The sequence below is a fragment of the Malus domestica genome, chromosome 04, assembly GCF_042453785.1.
Source record: "Malus domestica chromosome 04, GDT2T_hap1".
Taxonomy (NCBI): Eukaryota; Viridiplantae; Streptophyta; class Magnoliopsida; order Rosales; family Rosaceae; genus Malus; species Malus domestica.
In genome coordinates, this window is record NC_091664.1 from 25,102,389 (window position 1) to 25,114,086 (window position 11,698).

The 11,698-nt window shown below is 36.0% G+C and overlaps 1 protein-coding gene across 1 annotated transcript; it reads left to right on the top strand.

Moving 5' to 3' along the window:
• Positions 1–7,866: 7,866 nt before the first annotated feature.
• LOC103433712 (patellin-6-like) lies at positions 7,867–10,845 on the top strand. The gene is made up of 4 exons (XM_008371983.4): positions 7,867–9,038; positions 9,809–9,933; positions 10,108–10,249; positions 10,365–10,845. Exons 1-4 carry the CDS (start codon positions 8,340–8,342, stop codon positions 10,623–10,625), a joined length of 1,227 nt encoding a protein of 408 aa, XP_008370205.3. The 5' UTR covers positions 7,867–8,339; the 3' UTR covers positions 10,626–10,845.
• Positions 10,846–11,698: the final 853 nt, after the last annotated feature.

The window sequence follows — 11,698 nt, forward strand, 5'->3', positions numbered from 1 at the left end:
GTATCCCTACTGTTACAATATACACGTTTCATTCTGAGCAAACCATATTCTTGCTGTAACACTTTTGGTTGCTGAAAGTAGAGGGCTCATTTGTCATCCACTAGAACCATCGTGTTCTACAAATAAGTTTAATTCTAATTTCATGCCGATTTGATTTATTGCATTATGATTGTAATGTTTTGTTGTTCTTATGACTTTAGAATACAACTTACACATTGGAGATGCCATCATCCTTCAAAATTGATTACAAAGTCAACAACCATGTTAGGCTAAGTCAGACAAGCGTGTGAAGTCTAATCCTAATAAAAACTTCGAGTGTCACGTATCGTATAATAAGGACATGGCTTCTCTGTCTTTTCAGTTCTTATACACTCTTATCTTTTTTTATTTGTATAGTCATGGTTAAGTCATGTAAATATTTTATATCATTATTACTTTTTTTTTATTATTTCTATAAAAAATTTAATATAAAATGTTGATATAATTTAATCGTGATCGCAAAGAAGCCGGGTCTATATAATAGAACGTACAACTTTTGGTGTTTATCAGCATGAAAGCTAGGGTCCAGAACCAGAAGATGACAATAACAGATTATAGACCTCAATTATTCACCGGTTGTTTGTCTGTTGTTTGTACATGTGTGGACAATTTACCTTACGGCAAAAGCTGTTTTACGGATCACCCAATTTTCAAAAAGCCTACCACTCTGCAAACCCTACTACTTTTAAAATCTAAAGTTGTAGTTCAATGGGTCACCACAAAATTAAAAAATAAAAAATCAATTGGGTTATTTTACATTTGAGATAATGGAGCATGATTCTTAAATTTTGGTTCGATTGGAGTATTCATTTACTAAAACGTAAAAGTATTTATCGTTGAACTTGTCAAGACATGAGTAGCTCTTTTAACTCTTGCCTCTCATTTACCTTTTTGAACTCTTTAGTTCTAGCGAAAGTTCTAACAATGTTATCCAACAGTATCATTGTGTTAGAGATACATTACACATTAATTTCAATTATCACAACTTCATAGATTTGTACTCGCAGCTTTTCAGTTCATAAACCAAAACTCAAATTCAAATAAATTTCAGACCCATGCTCCGATTTTGTCTTTATTTTAAGCATTGAATCAAGTAAGCCAAATTTGAAGGATGCATTTAACCCAAAATCTCATCTGCAAAACCTGAACTTTGGGCGGTGGTGGCGTTTTTTCTTTCCTCTAACCATGAGGGAGAGACTGACAAAAAATTGAAAGAAGACAGTAAAATGTGTGCACTTATTCAAAAGCTTTCTACTTTATTTGCTTTTGTTTCTTCTTTTTCTTTGTCTAATGCTGCACTGCACCGTGTCTCTCTGGTGAGCCTCTGCCTGCGTTACTGTATCTGTATGAGCTGTAGCAAATATTATAAAGCTGTTGGATTGGAGAAAGAGCTAAAAGATGATGATATCTTTGGAAGATAAACAGAACCTTGGTTGGATTTGAGGATTTGTTGTTTAATTTCGTGTGAATAACCTCATGTTCTTTTCAGGTGTGGCAGAGTAGCATGTTTTGTTTTGGATTAAAAGCTTCTCTCAACTTCTAGTGGCCACATTTCACTAGCAAAGCACTTTATTGTTGTTATGTAATTTTTTTATGCAATTTCTTGCTTAATTCCACAGTTAGGACTAGGAGAAGGTCTTACGTACACTCAATGATATACGGCTCACTATCATAAAAAGTAATGTCACGGGTCAGCCTTGGTAACGTAATACAATAAGTTTAAGTATCATATGTGTGGCATATAAACCACTGTTCTAAAAATTTCCGCATAGGCGTTAGGCAAGTGGTCACAGCTCTGTTTAGTTTCTAGGCGTTTGAAAATTAAGAAAGTACGTCTAAACCTGCTTAGGCTCCGCCTAGCCCCTTAGGCAACCACCTAAACCCACCTATGTCTCTACTCTTACTTAGACAAAAAATTAATAACTTTCATTTTGCATTTTAAGTTTTCAATAAGATGTAAGAGACTTGTTCAATACTTGAATGAACACTCATTATATGCTTGTTTCTCATGTTTTCACTATGGACTAATACTTTATAATATATATCTCATTTTATTTTTGTAATTTATGTATACCAATATAATTATATGTGTTTATAAGTATAAATAGATACTTATTTATATAATATATAATAAATTTACTTAAATTTGCTTAAGCCCCCGCCTAGCCCCCTCCTTGGCGCCTAAGCACTAGACCCCAGTCTGCCATCTGACTAACGTCCAGCGTCTTTTAGAACTTTGATATAAACACAGTTTGCCGGTCATGTTATATAATTTCTCACCAGGTTGAAGCAAAAAAATAAGCATAAGGGGTTACTCTACACCCTTTGGTTTAGGATCAACAACAATGTAAACATAGTTAAACATGATAAATTTTGATAAAGAAATAGACATAGTTGATGGAAACGTCAAAAATGCATCTTGACTCCAGACATAATTTGGGAACTGCATTATCTAATTTTCGAATTTGGGGACAAAACTGCAATGCGGTTTATAATTTAGGAACATTAGTCAATTAACCCCCCAAAAAAACAAAAAAAACTTAAAAACTAAAATTAGGATGGTAAACAAGTGTAACCAGGACAGTTGATCCCTTTTGGGAGAGAGTGGTAATTAAAGGGAAAGGGATCCTCTTCCGATCCCTTCGGTTAAATTCATCCAATCACCTAATTCAAACTCTTGAAATTTGATTCAACAGCTAAAATTATTATAACTTTTAAAGAAACCTCATGTTTCTAACCGTTATATCAAATTTTAAAAATCTGAATTAATTAATTGGATGAATTTAATGGAATTGATCATTTCCGTAATTAAAGGGCTTTATTAATCAAGTGGGGTGGTAGCACAAGTCAAAAGTGATTTGGTTCAGACCTGGAAAAGTAAAAAGAATGGTGTACTTTGATCATTTTTTAATTAAACATTAGCCTTCACAAATTTTGAAATTAACGTAATGTGAACACACTCTATTTTATCCAGAAATCTGTACTTTAACATGCCAAGTGCTGGATTTGGATTCTTTTAAATTTAACACATAAACAATACATATTAAGTAATGTTAAACTATGTATATTCTGCTCTTCTATTATGAAAAAAAGTTGATAATTAACACACAAGAAATCCTAAGGATACTACCTCAAATTGTTTACTCACCATTTAACTCTCTATCACGTCATAGTTCAACATTAATTATTATGCCAACGTTATAAATAAGTGTGCAAAAAAAAAAAAAAAGGGTAAATTACATAGTAGCCCCTCAGGTTTGAGGTCTATTACAACTTCATACAACATTTTTAAAAGATTTCACTTTCATACCTCAAGTACTATTTTATTTCAAAATAATACAACCGTTGCATTTTCCATCCATTGATCCGTTAAGCGCTGACGTGGCTACCACATTTGTGTCACGTGGCTGCCAAATGTGTGCCACGTGGCAAAAAAATAATTTTTTAATTTCCTTTTTTTAAAAAGCCTGAATTAAAAAAAAAAAAAAAAACTTGAAATCGCAGAAACCCACCCCACCCCTCTTCTCCCTCTATCTGTTTCTTCTTCTCCGCCCAACACAGAAAAACACCAACCACTCTTTCTTTTCTCCCTCTCTGCTCTCTGCATACAAACCCACATACCCCCCCCTGTGCGCCGCAACCTCTCTTCTTCCCCCCCCCGACGCCGCAAGCAAACCTGGAAACATCCACCCCCAAAAAATCTGCAACCAAACCCAGAAAACTTCCCCCCCCCCCCAAACAAACCCAGATCCGAAACCTCTCCCCTCTCCCCCCCCCCCAAAAAACCCGGACCCAGTGCTCCCCTCGTCGGCTCGTCGGTCGGCTCTAACAACGAGGTATGTATTCAAATTTTGAATTTTTTCAGTGCTTGGTTGGTGGGTTTGGGGTGCTTACGAATGCGGTCAAAGTTCTGATTTTTGAATGGTTAATCTCAAACCACGGAACGATGCCGCACCGAGAAGAGAGAGAGAGAGGGGAGGAAGGCTGAAGAAAAAGTGAAAAAGGATAGCAGAGAGCAGAAGGGAGAAAAGAAAGAGTGGGCGGAGAAGAAGAAACAGAGAGGAAGAAGAGAGGTGGGGTGGGTTTCTGCGTTTTCAAGTTTTTTTTTTTTTAATTTTTTTTATTCAGGCTTTTAAAAAAAAGAAAATAAAAAATTATTTTTTTGCCACGTGGCACACATTTGGCAGCCACGTGGCACAAATGTGGTAGCCACGTCAGCACTTAACGGATCAATGGATGGAAAATGTAACGGTTGTATTATTTTGAAATAAAATAGTACTTGAGGTATGAAAATGAAATGTTTTAAAGATGTTGTATGGAGTTGTAATAGACCTCAAACCTGGGGGGCTACTATGTAATTTACCCAAAAAAAAAAGGAGTTGAAGTGTTGATTTAGTCTTTGAACTATCATCATAATGAAAATTAGGTCCTTGAATTATTTTTTTGGTAAACTAAGTCTCTAAATTCATTAAAAATTGCTAATTTCATCCTTACTATTATATTCAAAGCTCTTTTATTCAAATTTTCATCAACTTAAGTCACTTCACTCTTTAGAGTGTAATACAATCATTTTCTCGCCTATAAGCCTTTTAATATTTCATATAGGTTACGAATCTAAAGTTTAACTTACCCTTCAAAGTTAACTTTATACACTATATCTTTATGAAAAATTACCAATCTACCATCTAATATGTATCACATGCAAGTAACGTGACTCAAATTGACGAAAAATTGAATATAGTAGTTTCGAATCTAATATTAGGAATGTAATTGGTAAATTTTTATAATTCAATGACTAATTTTTCTGAACAAAAAATAGTGTAAAGACCTAATTTTCAACAAATGATAATTTAAGGACTAAATTGACAATTCACAAAAAAAAGAAAAAAGAAAAAGAGGTGACAGGGTATCCATGAAGAGTTTCATTTTTAAGAGAGTCCCTTTATCATTTTTCGTAATGCTAAAGCCAATTGATAACATGGAAGTCACTCAACTTTTATTTTCACTGTGAGTTTCACACTCTCAACACATTTTTATTCTTGGAAGAATTTTTTTTTGAATCAACCACGAGCACATAGGAATATCCTTAATTAGACTAACTTTTGAAGCTAGGGGTATGATTTTCAATGAGCTTGGTTAGGTAAAACGATGAATGGGTCCTAATCCCATGGTTTATTGCTAGACAACCATATATGCCTTAAAGATATTAGGATCCAAAATTTCACATGCTTTTCATTAACACTTTGTTTAATCAGATCCCCAAATACTTATTAACCCTCCCTTCTTTCCATATTTATTTACATAATTAGAATGCAGATCAATTTTCTACTCTTTTTCTTTTTATTTTCTCAGAATTCGATGCAGATATTCGGGGTTTCTTTAAAAGTGGGGCCGAAAGGTCCTTGCTCCATTCTTTTCAAGTCTACGACTATATGCTTTCACATTTTCATGCAAATTAGTGGTAAAAGGAGAATTTGGATCCTCTTAAGGACTAGTAATTCCGAGTTTTTGATTTGTGTGAAAGAGGTAAATTGTAGTAATAGTATCTTAATTTTAATTAAATTGGAGCAATTATCTCTTAACTAAAAATTTATTATCATTGGTCCCTTAACTCATCAAAATGTGTAGCTATGGTCGTTTTTGTTAACTTCGTTAGAATTTTGTCAAAATAAGTTATGTTGGCATGATCATTACTACAATTGGGGTCCCTCAATTCATCAAAATGTCTACTATGGTATTTTTCGCCAACTTCGTCAGAATTTTGTTAAAATAAGTTATGTTGGAATGACCATTGCTACAATTAGGGTCCATCAACTCATCAAAAAGCATAGCTATGATCTTTTTCGTCAATTTCGTCAGAATTTTGTCAAAATGAGTTATGTTGAAAGGACCATTACTACAATTGGGTTGGGGTTGAGGGACCATTGCTCTAATTGGGTTAAAGTTGAATGACCATTTCTCCAGTTTGATTAAAGTTGAGGGACTAATGGTAATGAATTTTTAGTTGAGGGACCATAGCTGCACGTTTTGATAAGTTGAGAGACTAATAGTAATGAATTTTTAGTTGAGTGATCATTGCTTCAATTGAGTTAAAGTTAAGAGACCATTACAACAATTTAATCGGAACCTTTAACTTGTGTAAAATGGGACAACAAAATGAATTAGTAGAGACGGTCGAATTAACTTTGAATGATCCGAATTACCTGATTTTTTAACTCCAGGTAGTGAAATCCGAAAGAAATCTCTTTCTGTAAAAGCGTACATGCAAAACTTCGGTTCACAGCCTCAAGGCCCAACATTTTGCATTGCACCATGCCAAATTAATATGCAGCAGCATAATTAAGATTGAACAGGAAACGTGTGATGTATTTTTATGTATTTATTTTTCATAAGTTGGCTATTTTAAAATATTGACGCGCCAACCATAAGATTAATGTAATTGATTGATTTTTTTTGGTCAATACGTAATTGATTGATTTTTTGGGTCAATATGTAGTTGATTGATTAGCTTTTAGTATAGATGAAAGTTTGCAATTTCTTCAATTCTAAGTAACATTGAATGAATACAAAAATAAATACTCGACATCGAAAATAGAAAATCTAAGCCAGGGTGAAAATAATTTAACGACTTACACACTTGTTGTATTGAATGTTACATAGCACTGAAGTAAAAAATTTGATATATTTTTTTATAGACTTACCAGAAATAAAAATATTTAGGTAATTTGATTTTTTTAAAATTGTTTTTACTATTTGATTTCTTAAAAAAAAATCTTCACCGTTTAATTTTTAAAATTAATCTTCACTTTTTATTTTTCAGACAAATTTTTTATTTTTTAGTCGAAGACAACTGGGTTGAATATTGAGGAGAAATTGTATCAAAACACACTCAAAAATATTTTTGTAAAAGTAGATGATTAACTCGATAAAGCATGATTACAGGAAGAAATCGGTCCGTAGCAAGGGACAAACAAGTGTGCTTTGCAGCTTTGAGGCGTGGGAACGCGATTGGGCCCACATAAGACTGATAAATAAAAAGACCTAAACCAAACAGGCCCACTGCCCCGCTGGCCCGTACTGGGCCCCACTTCCCGACGCAACGATCCCGTGCCCTCTCCTCCATCGGAAAAATCCTTCAATTATTACGACGCTCTCTGCACTCCACCTCTTTTACTCGGCTCGGCTCCCTTCTCCCGGAATGCTAAAGTCATTTCGGTTAGAGGATGCCCTTTAATTCTATATTCTTTCAAGAAATTAACATTTTAATAAATAGTGTTAGGTCATATTTCTTATAATCTCCAACCGACAAGGCTAAAAAACTATAGGTTAAACATAATTTCCAACCGAGGGGATTAAAGGATCATAGGCCAACATAATTTATTATTTTAATTGAATTAATATGGTTACTTAAAAACTACCTCAATAATTTTTCAGATAGGATTTTAAGTGACACGTGTCGCTAAAGTGAGTAACTTTTCAGATTTCTTGTCAATATGTATTCTCAATAATTTTTCGGATTAGATTTCGAGTGCCACGTATTCTCAATAATTGTTTAAGTTTAATGTTATTTAATGTTGTTTAATATTGTTTAATGTTGTTTATTGTTGTTCAAGTTTAATGTTATTTAATGTTGTTTAATATTTTTTTTAATTTTGTTTCCATGAAAAAAAAATCAAATCCAATGATTACTTGTATCAGCATGACACCAGCTAGCAAGGTAGCCGTGGCAATTCAAACTTTGGACCGGCTGACTGGCTCAATTGGGTCAGTTGGCCTGATTTGGTATTTTTGACATGGTGGGGCCTAAAAGCTCTTTGGCATAACTTCGGTTAGAGATGATTGTCATTTCAAACTATTTTTAATTCTATAAGGATTGATTGGAGATGGCCTAACCCTGGCGCTCCCCACCCTCCCCATTCAAATTTTGCCACTCCTACAAGTACACCCCATCTCTGTTTCCCAAGACGCTTTTCAAACTTCAAACCCAAAACCGCGGCTCCCAAACAAATCCCTCTTTCTCTCTCTTGAGTCTCTCTCTCCTCCAATCTCTGTCTTCCTCTCTCTCTCTCTCTCTCTCTCTCTCTCTCTTTTGTTCGCTTCTGTCTTTTCCGCCCTCGTTCTCTGCAATAATCATATCCAGAAGAACTCTCTGAGCTCTCTCATCAGAGAATCGAAACCACAACTTCTTCCTCTGATACCGCAAACCCAGCACACCCATCGTAAACCCAGCACCTCCGCCTGTCTTTCCTCGCAGAGGTTCCATCTGGATATCTCTCAAAACCCCCCAAAACCCCAAAAAAATGGAACAGAAAACCCCACTGCAAACCCTCCCGGAAGCCTCCCCAAAACCCAGCAAGAAAAGCTTCGTCACATCTCTAATGGCCCCCCGCAACCCCTCCTTCCAAGAAGACACCTACCTTGTCTCCAACCTCAAATCATCCGAAAAGAAAGCCCTCCAAGAACTCAAAGACAAGCTCTCCGCCTCGGACTCCGCCTCCGCCGCCATGTGGGGCATTCCTCTTCTGGGCAACGACGAAAAGGCCGACGTTGTCCTCCTCAAGTTCCTCCGGGCCCGGGACTTCCGCGTCCCCGACTCCTTCGCCATGATTACCAAATGCCTGGCGTGGCGGAAGGAGTTCGGTGCCGACGGCGTCGTGGAGGAGGACTTGGGGTTCAAGGAGCTGGAGGGGGTGGTGGCCTACATGCACGGATACGACAAACAGGGGCACCCTGTCTGCTACAACGCCTATGGAGTTTTCAAAGATAAGGAAATGTATGAGAGGATTTTTGGGGACGATGAGAAGCTGAAGAAGTTTCTGAGGTGGAGGGTTCAGGTCCTTGAGAGGGGGATCAATGCCCTACATTTTAAGGCCGGCGGGATTAATTCGATTATTCAGGTCACTGATCTGAAGGACATGCCTAAGAGGGAGCTCAGAGTTGCGTCCAATCAGATCCTCTCTCTGTTTCAGGACAACTACCCTGAAATGGTCGCAAGAAAGGTAATTTAATTAACGTTTTATTTGGCTCAGTGGACTGTAATTTTTGAGGCAATTCACATGTTTGCTAGCTTAATTGTTCAAATTTTTAATTGATTTGTTGTGGGGTTTTACTTTAATTTACTGGAATGTAATGTTTTTAAGTAATTCTGATGTGGGTTTATAATTTGATTTAGTGCACTATATTTTCTTAGCTAATTTCATCTGGGTGGATGTTTCACCGTAAAATCAATGGACAATATAGAAATTAGCCAACTTACTTATTAGCTCTTGCAAGATTTATCTTTTCTCCTTAAATTTCATTTTCTCATAATTTTGAAGCCAAATATTTTGACAACATGTATGGCCGTTGAGCTTCACACGTCGGCTAATCTGCTCTGATACCATAAAGGAAGTTGAGATTCAACCATAAAACCGATTGGCAATGTAGGGAGTATCTAAGGTACTTATAAGCCATTGCAAGGTTGTATTTTCGCTGACATGAGACTTTTTAACCTTCACATTCTCATAATTTCATTCTTCACTTAATATAACTTATTTCACCGATTAGGTTTTTAGTTTGATTCACTGGGATGTTTTTATTTTTTGATGTAATTCTGATCTGGGATTTCGATTTGAATTGATGGACTGTATTTTACTAGTTTTTGAGCTAATTCTTATCTGGGTTTACCTGCTTGCTTACTTAATTGTTCACCTTTTCCTTTAATTACTTGTATTATTTGAGGTAATTTTGATGTGGATGTGGGTTTTCTAATTTGGGTTTTTTTGTTCAGATTTTCATCAATGTGCCATGGTACTTCAGTGTGTTGTATTCTATGTTCAGCCCATTTCTGACTCAAAGAACAAAGAGCAAGTTTGTGATAGCAAAGGAAGGAAATGTTGCAGAAACACTCTACAAGTGAGTCCCCTTACCATCAAACATTTAACCTCTTTGTTTTGTACTCTTTGTATAAAAAACTGGTTCTTTAGTTAGGGTTTTGGTCCCCACACAGCTCATTGAACCCATTTCTCCAAAGGGGTTACAATTGGCGGTCGCTTACTAGAGATGGGTATTTATGTTGTTCCGAAACAGGTTCATAAGGCCCGAGGACGTTCCGGTTCAGTACGGCGGCCTGAGTCGACTGAGTGATGCGCAAAACGGCCCCCCCAAACCGGCTTCCGAGTTCACCGTCAAAGGAGGAGAGAAAGTGAACATACAGATTGAGGGGATTGAGGTTCATAAATCTTCTGCATTATTTTTATAACCCTTCATTTTATTCTCTTTAAATTAACGATTTAAATGCTATTAATGTGGTTAATTTTTGGTGCGCTGGTGTTGAAATTGATTAGGCTGATGCAACAATCACATGGGACATAGTAGTGGGAGGGTGGGACTTGGAGTACACTGCAGAGTTTGTGCCAAATGCAGAAGGCAGCTACACCATCCAAGTGGAGAAGCCAAGAAAAGTGATGCCCTCCGAAGAAGCAATCCACAACTCCTTCACTCCTCGTGAAGCAGGGAAGATGGTTTTCTCAGTCGACAACTCTGCCTCCCGCCGGAAAAAGGTAGCTGCATATCGCTACATTGTCCGCAAATCCGCCCCCGTCTAAAGCTAACTTCAACAACTGCGAGGGGATTCATTAGTTAAACTTGTAGTAAGGTTTTTGTTTTTGCAATTTGCAATTTGCTTTCTATGTTGTTTTTTAGGGTTTAAGCAATGGTTGTGAACCTCGTTATTTTGTCTGCTTGAAAGTACTTGTAATGTATAAAAGGATGCATGATATATATCGTTTAATATAAGAGGAAAACATATCTATTGACTTTGGTTTAGTGGCAGTCTCAATTCTTAAGAGTGGGTTTGGACGGGTGGCCTTAAAGTTCCATGGAACCCGAGGTATAATCGCCGCAACTGCACTAAAATGACAAATTGATGGGTGTCTTCTTGGACGTTCTGTGTAGTGCGTTTGTAATGTTTGAGTAGCAGCTTTCTACGGCATGAGTTGGTAACAACCAAAGTCTAAAATATTAGAAATATCGGTAGTTCAAAAACTCGGAAATTTCGATGGAAATATCGGGATATTATTGATATCGATAAAAATTGAATAAAAACCACGAAAATTGTAAAAAAAATTTAGAAATTTTTATTTAAACTTTGTAGGATGTTCCTTTAGTTAATTATCTATTAGTTTATCACACAAAATTGGAAGGAAATGCATTGCATGATGGATTTAACCGATTTAAGTTGATTATATAGCGAGCTGGCAAACATTGTGAGTGTAGAAAATATGTAGTAATTAATGAAAGAAGTTTAAACACACCATAATCATTTATATATAATGAATTAGTACAATATTTTACACTTTATACATTGCATGGTAAGATACATGAGTGACTTAGTACCACATAGAGTTTCTATCAAGGTCTAAAATATCGATGATATCGGAAATATCGGTAGCCCAAAAACACGAAAATTTCGATAGAAATATCAGGATAATATTGATATTTTAGACTTTGGTAACAACTGGGTCTAAAGTTTCGAGTCTTTCATTCAAACATAGCATTAAGTTTGTCTACCTGCAAATACATTAGAGAGAACTTTCACACAATGGATTGAAAAGTTACATGATGAATGAGACAGAAATACGGAACAATTTTTTGGTTACACCCAAGTTTTTCTCGGAAG